This window comes from Coturnix japonica, chromosome Z (genome assembly GCF_001577835.2).
Source record: "Coturnix japonica isolate 7356 chromosome Z, Coturnix japonica 2.1, whole genome shotgun sequence".
Lineage (NCBI taxonomy): Eukaryota > Metazoa > Chordata > Aves > Galliformes > Phasianidae > Coturnix > Coturnix japonica.
The window spans coordinates 41,474,675-41,497,144 of NC_029547.1; the positions used below are offsets into that span (position 1 = coordinate 41,474,675).

General features: G+C 41.0%; 1 protein-coding gene across 3 annotated transcripts in view; it reads right to left on the minus strand.

Annotated features, from left to right (window-relative positions):
- CAMK4 (calcium/calmodulin dependent protein kinase IV) overlaps positions 1 to 17,480 on the minus strand; it is a 144,107-nt gene extending 126,627 nt beyond the window's left edge. Inside the window, exon 1 of one of the 3 annotated variants that reach the window (XM_032441210.1) lies at positions 17,208 to 17,480. In XM_032441210.1, coding sequence (XP_032297101.1) covers positions 17,208 to 17,329 — 122 coding nt within the window. In that variant the 5' untranslated portion in view covers positions 17,330 to 17,480. The remainder of the gene's footprint in view (positions 1 to 17,207) is intronic. The other 2 variants (XM_032441209.1, XM_015849459.2) reach the window with 2 other exon arrangements.
- Between the last annotated feature and the right edge of the window lie 4,990 nt (positions 17,481 to 22,470).

Genomic DNA, 22,470 nt, shown 5'->3' on the forward strand with positions numbered 1-22,470 from the left:
CTCCTCCACAGTACATTTTCAGATGATAAAATTTACAGAAAAGTTTAAACCAGATTTTTCATAATACATACAAAGGGTGTCATTTTGCATCACTGTTGCCATCACAGTCACTTTCTACATCCGTGATAATTATGCTGGATGAAAATCAAGGACAAATCAGGATCTATCTCTCACATACATAATTTTCAAGTACCATTTAAAAACACGCTATTATTCATTTTTGTTTAATAGAGTTACTAGATCTGAGTCCTTCTACATTCAGGAATGATCAATTTGATTTATATTCCTAAAATGGGAAGAGGAAAATGGGAAACCTACCCAAATAATGAAATTTAATTCCTCATTTCTATGAAACATCAAGACTTTGTCAAACTTTCGGACTAGCATACCAATTGTATCCTGCTTGGCACTTGCTTCAAGAAGATGGGTGCAGAATGATCAACTTCTCAGCTTCTGAAACTGTGTCCATGAAATACAGTGGGCAATATTTCTTCCTCTCTGCATAAAGGAGATTGAGATCGCTTTCTAAAGAAAGTGCTAGGTGCTTAGAGGAAGCTGAAAATAGTCCTAGACTCTTCTGAGAGGAGCAAGGAGTTACTAAAATAAATGAAACAGATTCAATGCTGGTATGGGAAATATTGCAAGAATTTAGATCATTACACTATTTCAGTTTAATTGAAACAATGGGGAACATTTTTATAACACTTTTATGCTGTTTGGGATTTCTCTCCCTCGCAAGGAAACTTGCCGATGCAATCTAGCCTTCAACAAAAGCTTGTCAGAAACACACTACTCTTCATTACTTCGGTGCCATTTTGTTCCAACATGCAAATTTGAGCAATATTATTTTGTTTTGCTAGATAACTTAGTAATTTCATTAGCAATTCTGGCAGAAACTTAGAAGCTCAGCTTGATGATGAAGGTAGGAGACACTGGCAGTACAAGAGAAGGCTATGTTATGAGAAAGGAAGAGCTATGCTACCTGGAGATTGGGAGCAAGAGGAATGGGGAAAAGATAAACACTGTTAAATGCAATGTCAGTCACTGCAGACAAACAACAGGGATTTTGCTGTAAGACAGAATTTTTGTCAGCCACAAATAGGAAATGAAAATGGAACACAAAATCTTGGCAACAAACAAGTAGATGACAATAAATGACTAAGATAACAGCTGTGAGAAAGGTAAATTTGATCCTATCCAGTTCAACAATGTTTACTACTCTTATTAAAAAGTTTGAGAATGTTATGACTGTAGTCAGTAGAAAAACGCAACTTCAGCAACATCCTTCTGTTCCAACAGGAAGTCATAGCATATGAACATGTCATGATTTTGTTGTTTGTTATTGGTATTCCACACCATAACATCGTGCAGTGCACTGGGAGTCAAAGAGTTAATAGTGAAGCTCCGGACTCAGAAGAGAAGAATAAACCATGATTCCCAGAAGACCTCACTTTTTCATTTCTGTTCTCCAGGGAAGGAAAGACAAAACTGACTGGAAGTCAGGAGACTATTTCTTTGTTTCTGGCAGTTTTCAGAAACTCTCTCACTTATTTATTAGTTTCAATCCCAATGAACTTGTATTTTGCTACTCTAAGCAGTAAACTAAGTTTGTTTTCCTCCTCAGATTTATGCTGCTGTTTTGTTGTTGGTGTTATTGTTGTTTTCCCTTTTGTTCCTTCCTATTTTCTTCCCCCTTTCCAGTTGGTAGGCTTGTGGGACAACTGTCCCTCAGTCACAGATAGATACAGAGATAAAGGCATGACAGAATTCTGTTCCAATTTTGGTATAACAGGTAAAATACAGTGCAAAGAGGGACCAAAGATGAGATGAAAGCAGGAAAACAAACACCTGTATTAATATTCTCATAAGACCACACTGTACAACTTACTCTAAATCTGGAGAATTTCATCTTGTATCTTTAAAAAGCAATGAATGCAAAATGGGAAAATGCTCATAAATTTCATTCAAAGTTGTTGAAAAGCTCTATGCTGTGAAACAACACATTATTCCTACCACGCTGATGCTTGAAAATAAGATAAAGTAACTGAAAATAAAGCAATTGCTAGTGTACTGAAATTCATCATGGGAAGGAAAATGGTTTTTCATCTCTGTCAATTCACCCTTACAAGCATTTGAATTCTCAGATAAAACAACATGTAATAGACATGACTATGACTCCCCAGCATGAAATGTTGTCTTCCAACAGGTACATGCCATTGTGTATACCACCCCTTCTACTCACTATTGTTCTGCTTGCAAATTTGCATGGGCTGTAAGTAGTAAAGAACATAATAAAATGGACTCACATATTCAGCACAGTTAGAAGGCACGGTTCATAAGAAGCACTGTGTCAAATTATTTTAACAGGCTATCTGGTAAACATTCATTGTATTCCCTGACGAACATAACCAGTTCACAAAATACAGACTGACAGTAGAAAAACTAACTCTACTTTTAAAATAAGTTTCACTGGCTTTAATTTATATGTTCTTCTGCAAGTTCAATTCTAATATGATTATTTCCATCATAAAAGATGTTTCATCTTATTTCAAGTCACGTAGAAATAGACTATGAGTTGGTCCTGGATTCTTCCCTTTTTAGTACGAAAATGTTGCAAGAGTAATAAAAATAAACCATGCCAGCTGAAATGACTTCAAGGTAACTTGGGCTATTGCTTTAGCTAGATCAGCCAAAGATTCAAATGGCCAAAAAAAACCCCTAACAAAATAAAACACTGTTCTGCTGAAGAAGAGAAGGCAGAGGAGGAGACTCAGATTGTTTTGTCATTTGAAATGAATGATTCTCTAGAAATAGAAGAGTATTCTTTCTCTGCTACTGCCAATCAAATGAACTCTATGAGCAACTTCTAATAGTAATAAATGCCTTTTCCCCTCAGTTTTATTCATGTTCCACCTTCTTTCTAGCACCGAAGATATGAATTATGCATGGAAATGGGATTTGAATTTAAATTTAAAGAAAAAAAAATTACCTGCATATTTATTATGATGGAGATGGGTTTCATCTCCATGAGAGTGAGAATGAAAAACATTCCTATGAATTTCAGGGTACCTCTTTCAATGAAAATTTTCCACCATATTGACCCAATTTGGTGACTGATTAGTGATCCTACTCACACACAGACTTAATTTTATCTACAAGTTCTAATTCTATTCTTGCTGTACTTAAGATATTCTTGAATTAAATTTATCAATTTCTCCTCTTCCAGCAGGAAATAAAATCAATGCATTTCTGCCATTTTTTTTTAATTTTATTTTTTTTTTAAGCATCAAATGTACTGCTTCAGAAGTAGTAGTTATTTGATGTTGCAAGAATATTTTATCACGATTAGCTTCAGCTCTGTCTTTCAATTTAAGTCAATCTCCTGCTAAATAAAGACCATCAAATAGTGAGTGAATGCTGCACTCTCTAAACACTTACAACACTTACATTTCATGTCTGTTTGCAAAGAACAAATCAGAGTGACAGGTACAAGACTGTTTGTCATCTTTTTTCATCTGGACACCCAAAACCTGAAGTCACTGAAAAAGTATCATAAGTCATTTTCTAAATAGTCATCACTATCATGTTATCATGTTAGTGTTTCACCTTGAGTACTGCGTGCAGCTTAGGGTATCAAAATACAAGGAGGACAGAAAATTATTTGAGAACATTCAAAGGAGGGCTATGAAGACTGGGAATGGTCTGGATAGGAAGACCAGGGGCAGGTCCTCTGGTTTGTTCAGCCCAGAGCTGAGGAGCAGCCCCATGGCAGCTGCAGCTCCTCAAAGGGAGTGGAGGGCAGTGCTGAGATCTGCTCTGTGTGACAGAGACAGGGTCCAAGGGAATGGCATGAAGCTGTGCCAGGGGAGGGGCAACTAGGGGTCAGGGAAAGGATCTGCACCAGAGGGCGGTGGGCATGGAACAGGCTCCTCAGAGCAGGGGGCACAGCCCCAAGTGTCCACGTCCAAGACAAATTTGGATAATGCTATCAGATATACAGTTCGAAATTTAAGTGGTCCCATGTAGAGCCCGGAGTTGGACTCAACAATCCTTATAGGTCCCTTCCAACTCAGGATATTCTGCGCTTCTAAAAAGCGTTAGAAAAATCAACTTTTCAACCCTGCTCGTAATTTTACCACTGTAATCAGCCAGAAAAGCATGCAGACTTGAAGAGAATTTAGGGAGGTAGATTGCTTGTTGTCCATACAACAGAAAGAACAGGGTAGGATGAATACAGCAAAGCTAGAAAGTGAAAACATCCATGCACTCCTATCTTGCATGTGTCTATAACAAGATTATGTCTATGATGGCATAGAAAACTGACAAGTGAATATCTCCCACCAGGAAAACAAACAACTGGCACTGTATTCATATACCATAACACAACTGTAGATAATCTAGAAAACAAATGAATAGTAAAAAATAATTTTTAAGAAGACACTATTCAACCATGACAGACTTTAACTTGAGGCATCATAAGACCTATTAGGTGATCTATTTTCTTTGCAAAATTATACTGTAAAACACCTCTATTTTTAAGAAATACTATTTCGTGCCAAAGGAGTTGAAGTAAATTTCTGGCCAAAGTATGTTCTTAAAATACTTACTGGTCCAGAATATTAGGCCAGTGCAGGACACCAGGACACCTAATAAATCAAATGGTAAACACCATTTTGAACATTTAATCAATCTGAAAGACACATTTTCTTTAGTTTGAATAAAATTCAAATTTAGTCTCCAAAGAGCATAAGCAGGTAGGAGGACTCATTATCAACTAAAAGTTGTACAATCAGTCATCCACAGAAGAGACACAAAAATCCACTCTTTTCAATTCAGTATTTATTTGTTTATATTTTTACTGCCAAGCACAATGTAAAATCCCATAGCATAGCAGTCTTTTGTACTGACAGCATGCTTCCATTAACTGGATTATTCAGGCAAATCATTAAGAATATTATTTCAAAAGTACATTAAAATAATACCAAACTTCTTATTCAATGGATATGCCTTAATACCTCGTATGCTTTTTTTATTTCCATTCATTCATGACAGCAAAGTTACTGAATGTAATTTATTCAGATTAAAATGAAAATCCTGGATTTTATTCTGAGCTACTCTCAACTTAGTTACATGCATTTGACATCTACTAGTGTCAATGGTTTGGGTTTTTTTAATATGGGGGAAAAAAAAGTCCACAAACAATTCAAAATTTGTCATGAACTGATACAGCTGAGAGATTCCCTCAATCACATAATGCTTTCATACTGTTTACATGAGAAAGCAAAATCAAGATAACTGGAGAATATATTTTCATACATAATATTCAGTTTTCCAAAAGCTAGTGGAGCAATTAGGGTCATCCTCAAGAATAAAAGCATTAAAAATCGGTAGCATTATCTCACAAAGGCAGCAACCTGGTAGATATGGACATGTTTCAAAGACTAACACTAAAAGACATGGAGCAGTATTGATATAATTATGATAACCTGAACACAGGAAAAAAAAATTCCTTGCAATAAAGAAAACCTGAAATTCAGAGAGAAAGAAAACTGTTCTAGAATGCTACCTCTTTCTTAAGCCTGATTAAGTGCTTTTTTTCCCCAAGAAGCCTGGAGAAAAGCTAGAGGAAAGACGCATCATTTTTTTTTTTTAGCAGTGTTTTTTTTTCTAGAGTGTCTGAGGAAAATAGCTGAGGAGATTACATCAGTTCTGAGGTCAAGTTGCATTTTTGGCATCTTATTCATGACATATGGACACTCACCATGAGCTATGCATCTAAGCAGAGACTATACATTTGTTCAAAGCTTTAGATTTGGGTGTTGATGACACTGAGGAATTTTATGCTTGTTTTGCCACTGCTTTATCTATCCCAAAAGCCAACATAAATAGATGGTAGCCTTAATAAACTGTAAAGATAATTCAACAGATGGGTTCTTGTTCCTCATCTTTTGATTTACATGTTTCAGTTCTTGAATTCCAACAGGTATAGCTGCATAAGGGAAAAAGACAACTGAGTTTTTCAGATGATAACTTCAGTTATGTTGCAATTCACATGCAATCCTGACCATGGAGTATGGTGGTTCATGCCCGGTAATTTCCCTCTGGTTATCCTCTACAGATCAAATTCAAGAAGACCATAGGTTTTGCTTGCTACAGACTGAACAGTCCCTTCCAAGGTCATATTGTTGTACAGTGTCATATCTTTATTTTACAAGGAAAACAATACCTCCTTAGGAATCTGTCCTCAGATCAACAGATGCAAATATTGATAGTTTCTGACAGTCTCTGTGTTAGTGATAGTTACCTATCCAAATTAACCATGCAATTTTTGCGTTCATTCTTTCTCTACTTCTAAGGAAGCAGAATTGATTCTGAAAGGTCCTTGGTGATACCAGGCAAAACATTTGCAAGTACGCCAATGGTTATACACAGAAAGAAGAATGGGATTCATCCAACTGGTGCAGGGGATTTCTGGTTATGCAACAGTTCTTTGTAGGAAGCAGCCGAGGTTAAAGAGACACTCTTCCTTTAGTGGCTAGCCCTTAACATGTGCCCAAGGTGGTTACACCCTGTGTCTCCCCCTTCTGGTGCACAGGTGCAAACATTTGCCTGGGCCCCCAGGCCAGCCACACCCATTCTTCAGATGCTCAAACACCAGTTCAAGCCATGGCCTAACAGTTCCTCTACAATTCTATAATAAAAAGGTGCATTTGCAACATGTATTGGTATACAGTCTTATCAACACTACTTCATCTTTCCATTTTAAACAATACATAGTCTAAGAAATTGAGGACACGCAATGCATATGTTTTGCAAGCATACAACACTGAAAAATGTTCCAGGATATTTCATTCTCAGTGATTCTCTTTCTATGGCACCATGCTGACAAATCTTAAAAAACACACCTTACTTACACAGTAACAACCAGCCCTCTCTGCCCAGTAGCCTCAGGGGAAATGTCATTCTGCCCTAAGGACACATAATCCTCAGCAGTCCCTGTACACCAGAGCTGCTGCAAAATAGATCATTCAGACCTGAACCTTTCCTGTTAAACCCGTTCATGACAGAACAGTAACTTAGGAATGAGTTTGGTTTTTAAGACCAGGAAGCAGTAATTTAAAACATTTTCTGGCGATTCACCAAAGACAATGATAATGCAAGTAAGGCCAAACAAAGCATAACTAACAACAAACAGAAGAGTACTTCCAAGGTATCAATGACTGTAAAAGTTGTCATTCCAACCTATTTTTTAAAGTGGAGCAGAAGGGGAAAAAATGTAAATAACAAAAGTTGTAAAGGCATTAGGCAAACAGAAGACCAAAATTCAGCATCACTGTTTGAAAGCACACAGTACGTTTGCGTACCGTTTCTCAAAAAAGCATCATCTCACTGTAAAAAGATTATCCTTTGTGAAATTAATGACACTATTCAGATAATAAAGGTCTGCCTATTGCAAAGAGCAGGGAGCAGAACTGGTAAGAACTCCTAAATTAAGAAGTTAATAGAAAATATCTATTGTAAGTCTAAATTCAGGCTTCACTGTGAAAGCACAGAAGATTACAATTGTTTTCTTTTTATATAACCAGAACTCCTACCTAAGATTCATATTTGTTGTACTTATGTACATAAGTATTTTAAGCTTTGTGCTGAAATTTTGACACAGCATTTCCCAGAGACAGGAGAGTCATTTGGCTAGCATACAACCACAGAAAAAACATTTGTCACTACTATGATAAAACTGGTTCAGTCACTTGGACAGGTACAATAACAAGTGACAAGGCTGGAGATTACTCTTGTGTTAATACAAATGATGTCATTATCTTTAACTCCTAAAAGTTGTATGTGTAAAAATCAAATGGCTTGGTATTCTTCGGAGGACTTATTTTAAGAGCTATTCATTTTCTCCATTTTTTAAAAATTAAAAATATGATAACCAAAATAGCTGACAAAAAAAACCAAATGAACAAAAGAAAAAAGAAAAAAAAAACAACAAAAAAAGCACTAAAAGAATAAATGGCTTAAAATAAAGAAGCAACAGTTCTGTGACATAATACTTTTCATCATGAATAGCACTTTAAATACATGAAAGCTGTGAAAGTCATACAGAATAATCATCTACCTGTTCCAACTATTCCACGCTGCTCCAGTAGTCATTTTTTTAGAGTCACGTTAACAGCTCAATTTATTGGAAGAACAATGCAATCAGTATACAGATTATTAAGCGTACAGAGATAATGTAATACTCTCCATGGTCTAACTATTCTTTCACTGCCCATTTTAGGCACTAGATTTTCATTTACACAGTATATATTCTCAGTGGCTTACAAGTTAATTAAAACTTGAGCAGACAGACAATGACCTGAGCATTACATTGAACATGTGGTATCGTAAACACCCTATTATCATGCTGCAGAGTAACTACAGTTAGGTTCAAACGCACCGCAATGGAGCACAGCAGTGGAACATGGTGTCAATGCATTAACACAAACATACAAACTTTCTGCAGCTTCTGTTGCAGACAAGATCTAATCTGGTCCTATGAACTGAATGTTCACAAGAGGTCTGAGTGGATTACATGTTCCTGAACTATATCTTCTGGTTCAGTTACATCCAGTCTGCTCTGTGCCTGCCAAGGATGCACCCTCATGCAGACAGAAGCACAGTGGGAGGAAGTAACTCGGGCATTTGCTTCCAGTGCTTCACTCATGAACCAAATTAAAACTTCAGTGTAGATGTACCCACAAATTGCCCTTTAAAAAAGAACGGTGAAATAAAATATTACAAATAAAATCTCAGCACTCCTGTAAATGAAAACATGTAAATACATGCCCTCATCAATAGTCCGTTCTGGTTCATATTTAAAATATAACAATTTCATTTCAACATCAGCCATGACAGGAAAAGCACACTTCCTCATTTCTTTTTAAAGCCTCTATGAAGCAGGTGCAGAGCTTGTAGTTCAATGCAAATTCCCAAGCTGCAAGAGAACATTTTTGCAACAAATTCCAACTGTAAAACAATAGTATCTATCATTCAGATAGAGTTACTTTTTAGATAAGTAAATAAGTAACATCTAAAACAAACATTTGGACAATGGATCAGCAGCAAACTTTTACGGAGGTTCAAAATGCCTGACTTTTTCTCCAAAATACCTGCCAATTTTTCTCCTAATTAAAGCCCTCAGATGAAATTGCATGTCTATTTTCAAATTGCCTTTATTTAAAGAATAGTACTGGAAAACTCTTTTCATACTTCTTCAATTAATTTTGTTGTTGTTTCGAATCAAACTGTTGAACTGATCAAGATACAATTAAGAAAATACCCATATTGGTTGTTAAAACATGGATAATTACATGGTGAAGCTCTGGTTCCTGCTGCCCAAGTGAGGCATTTCACCAAAAACACTGGGCTGAGAAGTTATAGGCCTTCTATGTAACACATTCAGTGCTTTGTGACAATTTATATTTATGATTCTTTGCAGGTAAACATATTTTAAGAGGGATTGATTTCTCCTACTTCTTAGAGACTTATCTTACTCAACAGAAATCTCTCTAATGTTCTCTTTATGGCCAACTTAACACTGAACTGTCTTCCCCACAAGAGTATAGATTCAACAGGAAGAGTAAAGAGCATGTTCACCATGGAAGAGCCTGTTCTCATACATTAAGGACATTTTTCAAGGAGGAAGATGAGGCAAGCATAAAAGAGCATTAAAGTCTTCAATTAAACCTACAATACCAGTGCAACAAGTGAAAAAGACAATTCTCCATGTCCACCTACCTTGTGGATGCCTTGGTCCCACAAGGATGTTATATCTTATCTTCCTCCTTCAACCAGAGCTCCAGTATAACACAGTAGTGTTAAGGGAAGCCTCAAAATCCCACCTTCAACAGCCTTCCCTATCCACTGACCAGCTGCCTTCACAGAAACTCTTGCTACTCCTCTGCAGATGAGAGCTGCCAGGATAAGAAGATGCAAGTAATGGCACTACATGGCACAGTGACAGGCAAATCTATATCTGCAGTTTTTGGTCAATGACAGATTTCCAAGAGGAATTCTTACCACCATTTAGCAAAGCACCCTCCACACAGATTTGGACAGCTAGCACTGCATGCTGTCAGCAGCACATGTGTCTCCCAGAAAATCATCAAATCCAGCACTGGGAGTTGCAAACCACTAAACAGAAGTACTGACGAATGAGTAACCTACCCCAATGAAAAACAAATATTTTTCAGAGTAAACATAGAGAACAGTGTGCATAGCAAATGACTATTACAGTAGACAAAAAAAAAAGACGCAACTTTTTTTTTTTTTTCATATAATCACAGGACACCTCAGGTGGCACAAGGAACATCAAGTACAACTCCTGACTCCACATGGCACACCCAAAAATCAAGCCATGCCTGAGAGCATTATCCAAATGTTTCTTGGATTCTGGCACATGGGGCTGCGCCCACCACTTCATTCTAGTAAAGAAATCCCCCCAACACAGCTCCATGACGTTCTCTCCAGCCCTGTTGCTGCCACAGAGAAGAGTCCAGCACTACCCTTCTGCTCCATGTGAGGATCTGCAGCCACCATGAGGCCTCTTCTCAGCTCCTCTGCTCTGGGCTGAACAAACACAGAGATCTCATCTGCTCCTCAAATACCTTGCCCCCCAGATCCTCCCTCATCTTTCCAGTTCTCCTTTGGGTGCTAATAGTTTTTGTTTTCTTATGTTATGACACCCAATCTGCACCCAGTGCTGGAGGTGAGGCCACACAGTGCAGAGCAGAGCAGACAACTCCTCCTCTCTCCCAGTGTCATTGCTGGATTGGGTGCACCGCAGGATATGGTTGGTCCCTTGGGCTGTCATGGCACACTGCTGCCTCATGTTCAACTTACTGCTGAGCAAGCCTTATCAGCAGGGCAGCTCTCCAGCATATCTCTTTGTTTATTTTAATGGAGGAATAGATGGGAAACTTTCAAAGCAAAAATTCTTTGAACTTCAAACCATCAAACACAAAAGCAACTAATTGCTATAAAGTTATAGATACTGAACAGAGCTGCCTTATCTCACCCACTACTGATATCACAGAAGTAGATGCTTTTATGTCAGCATTTATGAATATGTTAGACTGAGTGAGATTTGTCATTCGACAGAATGAAATCAAAGCAGGTTGCTCTGAAAGTAATGCCTCCTATTTATTTCCATGGAAACCACAATAAGTACAAAGAGCAAAATAGCACTACTTGATAGAAAAAAAATCTCAGCTATAAAAAGTTATTTTCAACAATAGTCACACTATCAGCAATGATGTTAACATAATGTTGGAAATGTATAACTCGTCATTGGTAACAATGTGATTCAGGAAACGATCAACTTCAGCCTCATATTGGTTCAATAGCTCCTGACAAACTTGCATATGGTGTTCACTCTGTTATTTTGTGAGCATCTCTGGGGCCCATATGGCGAAATGGTCTGCAATATTTCAACATTGCCACCATTGTTCCAAATGCATTGAAGCCAATATTCTGCTTCATACAGAGTTTCCTGTTTGCAATCCATCAGTTCACATGGGTGTGCTGATCAAGACTCTCTTCATTTTGTGGCGTGACAGCTATGCATAGATATCTGGAATATGGCTTGTCTTTCCTGTCTGAAATCACCCACTGCCTCAGTGTGCTCACATCCACTGTTTGGACTCCATAAGAATACAGAAAGTGTCAACTGAAGTCACTTTTCTCATGTGGAGGGATTGAGCGACACATCTTCACATCCTACACATTCACATGAGATTCCATTTTGTCAGACTGCCCCTCTGCAGCTATCTGTCACATGGCAACAAAACATACTGGAATACTGGTGGGAAGTTTCAGTCTCTGCTGCCGTATCACTGAAACCTGTCTCTGATGTTGTGGGCCAACACAATAGAATCATAAACCCACGAAGTTGGAAAGGACCGACAAGATCATCTAGTCCAACCATCCTCCCATCACCATTGCTACCACAAGCCACTAAACCATATCTTGTAGCTCTTCATCCAGATGCCTCTTGAATACTGCCAGGGATGGCAACTCCACCACCTCCTTGGGCAGCCATTCCAGTGCCTGACCACTCTCTGAGAGAAAAGGTTTTTCCTTATATCTAATCTAAATCTCTTCTGATGCAACTTGCAGCCATTTCCACAGGTCCTGTTTGTTGCCTGGGAGAAGAGGCCAAGCCCCCCTCATCACAACCTCCCTTCAGGAAGTTGTAGAGTGCAATGAGGTCTCCCCTGAGCCTCCTCTTCTACAGACTAAACAATCCCAAATCCTACAGCTGCTCCTCATAAGATTTGTGCTCCAGACCCCTCACCAGTTTTGTTGCCCTTCTCTGGACATGTTCCAGGGTCTCAATGTCTTTCTTGTATTGAGGGGCCCAAAACAAAATGCAATACTCAAGGTGCAGCCTCACCAGTGCTGAGTGATTACCTCCCTGCTCCTGCTGGCCATGCTATTTCTAATGCAGGCTTGCCAGCTGGGCACATTGTCAGCTCCTGTTCAGCCAAGCATCAACCAACACCCCCAGGTCCCTTTCCTCTTCACAGTCACCCAACCACTCAGCACCAAGCCTATAGTGCTGCATGTGGTTACTGTAGCCAAAGTGCAGGACCCAGCACATGACCTTGTTGAACCTCATCCCATTCACCTCAGCCCAGTGATCCAGTTTATCTACATCCCTCTGAAGGGCCTCCCTACCCTCAGGCAGATTGACACTACCTCCCAACTTGGTGTTATCTGCAAACTTACTAAGCGTACACTCAGTCCCCTCATCTAGGTCATCAATGAAGATATTAAGGAAGATGGGCCCCAGTTCTGAACCCTGGGAACACCACTTGTAACAGCTTGCCAGCTGGACTTAACTCCATTAACCACATTAATGCCTGTTGGGCATGGCCCTCTAGCCAGTTCCTTACCCAGTAAAATAGAAGGCATTACTTTCACAGCAGTCTTCATAGCACATAATCCATTCTTTGGACTTAAATTCTCTGTCCTCAGAACTCCTCAAGGCACCCATGATTCAGCTACCACTATCAATTCAAGGTAAATTACAAGTACCAAGCATCTTTAGGTTTTCAGCACAGATCTAACTGAAGGTAGCTTTGCATGACTCAAACTATCTTTCTTACACAAAGAAGAATTCCCATAAGATTTTTATATATAAATATATATTATATATATATCTTTTTCTTTTATGCTTGTTTACAAAACTAAAAGCACTTAGCATTTTGTAGAAAATACTTCCAGACTCTCTTGACCATTTGATATGTCTGCAGTACAGCTGCAAAAGTAACATTTGTCAGTTTCAATCAAATTATAATGAAGTTTGACACAATTAAGCAAGAAAGTGCAACTTAGTAAAATATTAATTAAAATTCCAGCAAAGAGAAACTTTTGTGATATTTCTGTGTATTAAAATATTTGTTACTGAATTACTTCTTCCCTCATACAGTACTACTGTACCAATCCTAATTTCAGAAACACCATACCAAACTATACTGTGTGTGTTACAAATGGCTAACAAAATGTTTCAGTCTTTATTGAATGCACAAGCTTAGAACCCAAGATTATTAAAATATTTTTCCAAGAGTGTGACAAATAATCTTTCAGCTGACATACAGTCCTGAAAAAAAGCTGTAAGTCACCGATGCATTCACCTTCAGAGAACTAACAAATACATTTTGTAAAACAAAGACAAAAAATTCATCTTTACAGCATTTTGGAAGTGGACTAACAAAAAGGTGAAGTAGCCAAGCATTAAGTAGGATGTAAAAATAGCTGTCCTGGTTCAGAATAATAGTCTCATTCAGAATACTGTCTCTAAGAGTGGCCGAACAGAGATGCCTCAAGACAAACATGAATAGAGCAAACCTATATCAATACTGTCAAAGCATATAGCACTGAAGAACTTATGGTTCAATAACTAGCAATTTTATATTTAATCAGTTTCACTGGGTTTCTCTAAAGTAAACTCGCCTAGCTGCCTCTTGTAAATTTACAGCATCCACAGTATCCAGTGGATATGAGATCCACCACCTAAATAGGCACTGTTCTACATCCAACTTAGGGTTTCCCAATATATAGTCTAAATCTATTCTTTTTCAGTTTAAAGCCTTCTATTTGTCTTGTCACTATCTGCTCTTCTAAAAAGTCCCTCCCCAGCTTTCCTGTAGACCCCCTTCAGGTACTCTTCTCCAGGCTGAAGAGCCCCACCTCTCTCAGCCCATCCTCATAGGGCAGGTGTTACTGCCCTCTGATCATCATCATAGCCCTTCTCTGGAGCTGCTCCAACAGCTTGATGTCTTTCTAGGGGACTCAGACTTGGATGCAACACTACAGGTTCTCAGGAAAGCAGAGCAGAGGGGCAGAATCACCTCCCTCAACCTGCTGGTCACAGTTGAAGCAATCCAGGATATGTTTGGCCTCAGCTGCAAGCACTCGCTGCAGGCCTACGTTGAATCTTTCACCAACAAGCACCCCCAAAATTCTTTTCCTCAGTGCTGCTGAGGAAGCAAGATCTACTGATCACAGTGGCTAAGAGATTTACCAGGCACATTTTACAGAAAGATCTTTTTCCAAGGGGACTTCCATACTTGGCAACAGCTGTCCAAATACAGGCTTTTGCAGCCTAAAAAAAGACATACGCCAATCACTGTATCTTGAAGATGTTTTAGGACAGTGCCTCCTGATACTAATTTTAATATACTATTTTGACTTACTGCATCTAACAGGATGATTTAACGACATTTTACAACCTTGCCTAGATACACCATCACCACCAACAACCTGAGTATGCTTTGTAGATATATTCAAACTCACATCCAAATTAAAAGGCTGAATGTAAGATTACCAACAGCATACAATACAATTTTACAGTACACTTGGGAACCAAGAGGGATTATTGGATCTCTTTAAGATTTGCTAAGACACACTCAAGCTGCTGGAATAAGCCTGAGATTTGCAGCAGCACTCTGGTTGCTAGCACACAATGCATGGGTTTATCTGGGTTCACCATGGGACCTGAGCACCAAGATCTTGCTGCTAAACCACCAATGCAATTTCCCCTTGGAACACATACCCCTTGGAGATCTCCATCCCACAAGCACACCATGATCTTTGTTTCAGATGGTTATATTCTCCCATTTGCATTCTGCTTTTATTTTAAATTTCATTCCCTAGTACTGTCCAACAGCATAGCAGATTTAGTGGCTCACACACCTCAGCTAGCTGGGTGTGGTTGTTTCTTACTAAAACCTCCTGTTACAGTTTTGGCATCTGCTGTCTCACCCCATACAATGGCACTCTCCTTGCACCCCCACCCTGCCTGGTCATTATGTGCAGGGCCTGTTGCATACAATGAGGTGCAAAAGACCTTATCCTTGGAACTAATAACAATCAAGGTTTCACCACTGGTGCTCAGACACCTGATAGCAGACACCTGGTTCAACAGAACCAGTTCTAAGTTGTATGACAAGTCAGTCATCTAAACCCATAAATAGCGAGCAGCCTAAGAATCCCTTGGAGAGTGTTCTTGCAAACAGTTATCTGCACACCAGAATCTCCCCTTGAGTAGGGACACCATTCATGGTGCAGAGATTCACTCAGGACATGGTTATGTCTTGCTAACAGACCCTGGTGATTTACTGTTTTTAAGTTATACTAGCTTTGCTAAGATTTGATATTAGACTCATTTTGCATCCCCTAGCCTCCGTGTAGCAAATAAAGAAGGATATTTAGCCATTTTGAATATTGTTAAGTTGCCATTATCATTGCTCAATTTACCATCTTGTTTATATCAATAAATATCTTTCTGCCTTTTGAGAGGAGTGCGCAGCAATTTGGTCTCCTTCTGCAACACATTGCAAGGTAGAAAACCCCACTATGCTGCAGCTATTAAGGACCTGACTTCCTCAGAAGTCAACATTTTCAAGTCCCTTCTCAAGCTATGAGATGAACACACCTCATATCAATACTACGGATTCCCCAAAAACTAAGCTCACATTTTCTAGCAGGTAAGCTTAAAAGACTCCAGGCAAACCACACAGTGCAGCACTTATTCAGGTGACAAGAGTTGCTATCAACTGCTGTTGCTCAGCAATGTGCGCTACTGTGTCAGTTCTGGAAACACAGCCGACCTGACTACTTCCTCCTTTACATTTTTATGTTCCTGCACAGATGTGTGATAAAGTGCCAACTTCTGAAAGGGCATAAAATCCTGCTTAAATTTCAGTCACAACAGTGGCAAAAAGGTAGCAGCAAATGCTTGAGACCTAGCCAGAAAGCCAAGAAAAATGTTTTATTGTGTTCCTACAGCTTCTCCTGCCCCTTTTAGCTACAGAAGGCAAGTACAGGTGCGTTCATAGCAATACTTTTCATTGTGTGTCCTCTCAGCAAAGAAATGTGCCAAGGAACCATAGTATCACCTGCAAATTTCCCACTGTCATCTGGGATTTTAACAAATGATTATTGTTAGAATTCTCAATTGCTGTTATCCACTGATTTGCTGACTCAAGTCATCTGGTGCAAGATTCTTTCTAATGCTTTCCTTTTCCACTGTCTTTTTTTAAAAAAGTGTTATTTCCTACCTGTAAATATAAACCATCAGCTGGATTTTGAAGGGGAAAACCTGAATCTTACACGGGGCTTCGATTAAAAAAATAAATAAATAAATAAATTTTAAAAAAGAAAAAAAATAAAAAAATAAAGGAAACAGACAGACAAACTGAGGACTTAGGACCCTTAAGCTGCCACGCAGGAGCACCAGGGCAGGACTGACTGCAGTCCGTGGCTGACAAGAGGCCTGGTTACGGCCGCTGCCCGGGCTGCGAGCTGACACCCGGGCTGAACGGGGGGACAGGGACTGCAGGTCTGGCACGGAGAGAGGAAGGGACAGAGAGCACCTCGGGGTGCCTTCCCTCCCACCGAGGGGACGCAACAGGGCACTGGAACCCGCCGCTACAAGGCACCTGACTAACACGAACACACACCGCGGCTCACCCCGGGGCTGCCACCTCCCTGTGCCCATCCCGGGTCCCCGGAGCTCGACCCCTGGCTGCATCCCTCCGCCCGCAGCCACCCCGCCCCGCGGCTTTGTGCACACCAAAGTTTCGCCGCTCCCGACCCAACGAAGCGGGGTCCCGCCCCGGACCCGCCGCCGTCGCCCCCACCCCGTCCTCCCCTCTCACCGTCCCAGCTCGGACTCCAGATCGAAGTAGTGGGTCAGGGTGTCCTTGTTAGAGCCGTCGATCCAGTAGTCGGGCGCAGGGCGGCTGGCCGAGCCCGAGCTCGAAGCAGAGGTGGAGGGCATGGTGACTTTCAGCGGGCCGGGACGGCCGCCGAGCGGTCCCCCTCTCCGCGCCGGCTGCAGGCTGCAAGCGGATGGGCTGCTGGAGCAGCGGCTGCAACGGCTCCCCAGCGGCTCCCCCAGCCCGGGGGGCGGGCCCGGGGCGGGGCGCGGGGCCGCGAGCGGGGGCTCGGCTGCTGCTGGTGGTGGGCGTGGGCCGGGGCTGGGCGGTGGGCGGTGGGCGGTGGCGCTGGTCGCGGGCCGGCAGGAGGCGAGCAATGCGGCTTCCCGGCGCAGGGCTGGAAGGCGGGTAAGGAGATGAAATTGCCGTGCTGCAATGGCACTCAGAGCAGGTTATGAAATCTGCAGCTCGCGAGATGCGTGCGGATGTAGCATTTGTTTCGCTGGGTATAGCGATCCCAGCAACGAGTGTCGGTACGAAGGCAGCTGCTTTTGGTTTGATGTTGCGATCCAGCAGCAGCCGCAGCCGTGTGTACCTCGCATGCACGGCACCAGCCCCGCTCACGGCCCCGCCGTGCCACGCACACACCGCCGCCCTCGCTCACGCGGGCCATGTGCAGGCCGCGCCGCAGCGCTGACATCGAGTCCGGTCCTCCCGTCCTCAGCCGCACGCCTGCTTCTGAACGCTGAATTCCTTGCCCGGAGCACAGCATCCTATTCATTGCTACGTGTATAGTCATGTTTCCCAACCTGTCTTGTTTTCCCCATACAAGCAAGTGTGACTTCTGCTGTTCCCAGTATTCCTTCCCTAACCCAGGGGCAAGAGCTCTCCACTTGGAATGTCTTAATTCCTCAAAGGGCTACGTACATTAAAATAAAAAGAATAAATAAGAAAAGCTCTTCTTTGTTCAATCAGATATTAGACAAAACATCTGTTAGTCTGGCCATTTCAAATGGAAGGATATAAAATAGAAATATGAGAGACAAAAGAGTGGTAATACCCTTTCCCATCAAGTTTACTTCTTGCTGTTTTAAAATTAAAACACAGATCCCCATCGTGATTAGAAATTTTATCTTTTCAAAATAATCTTGGGACAAGTGAAAATAAATAAATACATAAAGTAACAAAGTAATCCTGAGCCCTGCTTTGAAAACCAGGATCTCCTCAGACCCAACATAGCAGAGCATGGCCAGGCCAGGGCTGGCAGTGAGCACACAGCATTTCACTGCTGACCGTGCCCCCACCTGGCTCCTAGCTCACTCTCTCTCTCCTGGCCGGTGTGGAACTTTTCTTCATGGAGCTTTGGTTGCTAGGTGACATTTCCTTCTCTCTTCCTGTGGCATTTTCTGACACATCTCCTGAGAAAAGTAGCGGTCACTGCTCATGAAAACCCCCTACGCTCACAGAATGGCCAATCAGCACGCTGTAAGGCAACTGTATTCTGCACTGTATTTTTGTTCAGTCACATATCTAACATATTCTGTAGCCTATAGGGTATATATATTCCCTATGTGGGGTTTTTGAACAGTTTTAGTGGATTTTTTTTTATTTTTTTTTTTTAAATCAGATTCATATCCCAGGTGTTCTAGAGGTGCTTCGTAGGGGGACTTTCTTTGTAAGTGGTATAGCATGAGCAGATCCTTTTAGGTACAGAGCCACCTACGTGGAATTAGATCATCTTTAAAGGTCTCATCCAACGCAAACCACTCTGTGATTTCATGTGAAAGGCACTGACATCCCTAAAATCCTGTCTCAAAGTGAGCTGGGTCACACCATACTGACAAACAAATACTTTCAAATTGACTGACCTTGTTCTCCAGGAACTCCACTTCATAGAATCACAGAATCATCAAGATCGGAAAAAACCTCTAAGATCACCAAGTCCAGCCATCAACCCACCCCCACTATGTCCATTAACCATGTCCCTCAGTACCATATCTGCATGTTTCATGAGTACCATCAGAGATTTCCACCACATCCCTGGGGAGCCCAATCCAATGCATCACCACCCTTTCTGAGAAGAGATATTTCCTAATATGCACCGGAGCCTTCCCTGGAAATGAAGAAAAAGAAGGTTAAGAAGAAAAAGAGAAAATATAGCAATATGTAAATACACACTTAAAATCTTCAGGTTGCACACTGTGTGTGACCAGCACACAAATGCTCCTTTCAGCCTTCAGAAAACCAAAGGCAGCATTCCAAACATGAGGTGCTCCAGTTGTGCCAGAGATTTGTTCACAATGCATGTCATTACTGGACATCAGATTAAGCTGCTGAGGAAACCTCATTCATGTATTTATGACATGCTCTGTGTGTTATTTTATTTTGGAGACATAAATACTATAGTTTTCCTGACAACAAACCCAGGTTACAAATTCAGATTAAAAAAAAGCAGGCCAAGGAGGTGCAATTTTGGCAGAGGAAGCAGTTTTTATAAACATAAAAGTACACACAGGAGCTATCCAACCTCCTACCCCTGTTCTACCATTTACAAATTAAACTCAAAGCAGAAAGTTTATCCTGTGTGTTGGTGGAGATGGGATCAGTAATTTTGCTGCCCTTCTCTGGCTGTGATTCTACCTTGTGAAATACAGTTAACCTTTTTTACAGTCATTACTGCACCGGGTATAAGCAGTTCACAGTTCACAGAATTTTGTTCAAAAATAAATACAGAATGAGAACTTTTTAAACTTTGCTTCTGACCTTTTCATATAATTCTAGCAGATAGAACTTGGGTAGAAAACACAAGAACAAGTAAGTTCTATCCAGAGTTTTGAACAGGTTGTTTGGAAGATGTGTACACATATTGGAAGAGCAGTATGTTAGCCTTTTCATCTTAGGTCAGTATTTTTTCTTGAACAAACTGCCTTGAACCAACATTTATCTTCAGGATATTAAAATAAAAATGATTTGTTTGTCCCATAGGCTTTTAAAGAAAGTGTTGTGGTTGCTTTACTGAAGGTACAGGGAGTCCATATTCAAAGTAGAAAACATAGTTTATATATAATAAGTAATCTGTCAGAGACTGTCCTTACTGAAGAATATTTGTCATTGAATCATAGAATCGTAGAATAGCCTGAGTTGAAAAGTACCACAATGATCATTTAGTTCCAACCCTCCTGTCATAGGCAGTGTTGCCAACCACCAGAGCAGGCTGCCCAGAGCCACATCCAGCCTGGCCTTAAATGCCTCCAGGGATGGGGCATCCACAACCTCCTTGGGCAACCTGTTTCAGTGCATCACCACCCTCTAAGTGAAAAACTTCCTTCTAATATCTAACCTAAACCTCCCCTTTCTCAGTTTTAAACCATTCCCCCTCATCTTGTCACTGTCCACCCTTGTAAACAGCCATTTCTCCCCCTGTTTTTACACTCCCTTCAAGTATTGGAAGGCCACAATGAGGTCTCCCTAAAGTCTTCTCCAAGGTAAACAAGCACAGTTCCCTCAACCTTTCTTCACAGGAGAGGTGCTCCAGCCCTCTGATCATCTTAGTGGTGCCCAACTGTGGACCCATTCCAAGAGCTCCACATCCTCCCTGTACTGGGAGCCCCAGGCCTGGACACTGGACTCCAGATGGGGCCTCAGAGGGGATGAGTAGAAGGGGAAAATCACCTCAGTTGGTCTAATGATCTGCAAGCAAACATTGCTGGCTCATGTCCAGATTTTCATCCATCAGGGCCCCCAAGTCCTTCTCTGCATCACTACTCTCAAGGAGTTCTTTCCCCAGTCTGTGTTAACACCTGGGATTGCCCCAGCCCAATTGCAGCACCCTGCACTTGGCCTTGTTGAACCTCATAAAGGTTCACTTCTTCAGCTTGTCCAGGTCCCTCTGGATGGCTTCCCTTCTCTCCAGTGTATCCACACAGCTCAGCTTGGTGCCATCTGCAAACTTGCTGAGGCTGCACTCGATGCCATTGTCTGTGTCATTGATGAAGATGTTGAAGAGCACTGGTCCCAAGGCTGACCCCTGAGGGTCACTGCTTGTGACTGGCCTCCACCCTGATAGAACTATTAATCACAACCCTTTGACCCAATTTCTAATTCACTTAACAGTCCATCCTTGAAATCCATACCTCTCCAATTCAGAGAGAAGGATGTAGTGAGGGACCATGTCAAAGGCTTTGCAGAAGTCCAGTCTGCCACCCTTCCCCCATCCACTGAGGCAGTCAGTCCATCCTAGAAGACCACCAGATTGGTCACGCACAATCTGCACATGGTGAGGACATGCTGGCTGTCTTGAATCACCTCTTTGTCTCATATGTGCCTTAATATAGCTTCTCTCTAACAGTCTGCAGACACTAGAGCTTTCTTCCTTACACAGATGATCCAGTAAAGGAATCAATGTTTACAGCCATTTGCTAGATCCAATGCTTGTGCTATTATATGTTATGCATATATTGCAGATTAGGTCTTCTGAAAAAAAATTTAGCCACTATAGTATATGCCAATCAGCTAGGAATGCCAAAGCCTTCTGTTGTTGTCTCTGCTTGTGGAGAAGAGGTCTTATGACTTATACTGAGAAAGTTTCTCATAGTCCCATCATATTTCATGCTGTCTTATATGTAAATCTGAGCCTACTTAATGATTTATAGAACTGCTAGATAAAGATAGACTCTTTTATCATCTGTTTATGTGAGTGGATTAAATCAAGTGAGAATGAGCACAGGGTGTAAGGATAGGACAGTGGTTGGGAACATACGTTCTTATGCCAGAAATGGGAGAACAGGCTGTCACAAGACCCATCACAGAGTGGCAGTAGAGGAGAAGGAAGGACAGTAGCAAAAAACTTTTTTGCTTCAGATGTTCTGAAGTAAAGAACACTCTTTTACCAGTGTCTGAGGTAGTGAAAGTTTTAAGAGCAGATGAAAAGGTGACTGCCTGAGGAAAGACAATTAGAAAGAATGCGATTTAGCCATCCCTGATCCACACTCTGTGTACCCTACATATCAATATGATCATTTCATGGTCACCATAGGAGGATACATAGAGCAGTTATCACAGAATCACAGAATAACCAAGATTGGAAGAGACCTATGAGATCATCCAGTCCATTATCTTTGTAACACAGACATGGCTTTTATCTTTCATGCCCCTTTTTAAATGATTCAATCAATCCATTGATTTTTAGAGTGTAGAAGGATTCTTGAAGCATTCTCTTTCATTTTCAGGATCAAGCAGAGCTCTTTGACTCACTAAAGAAAAC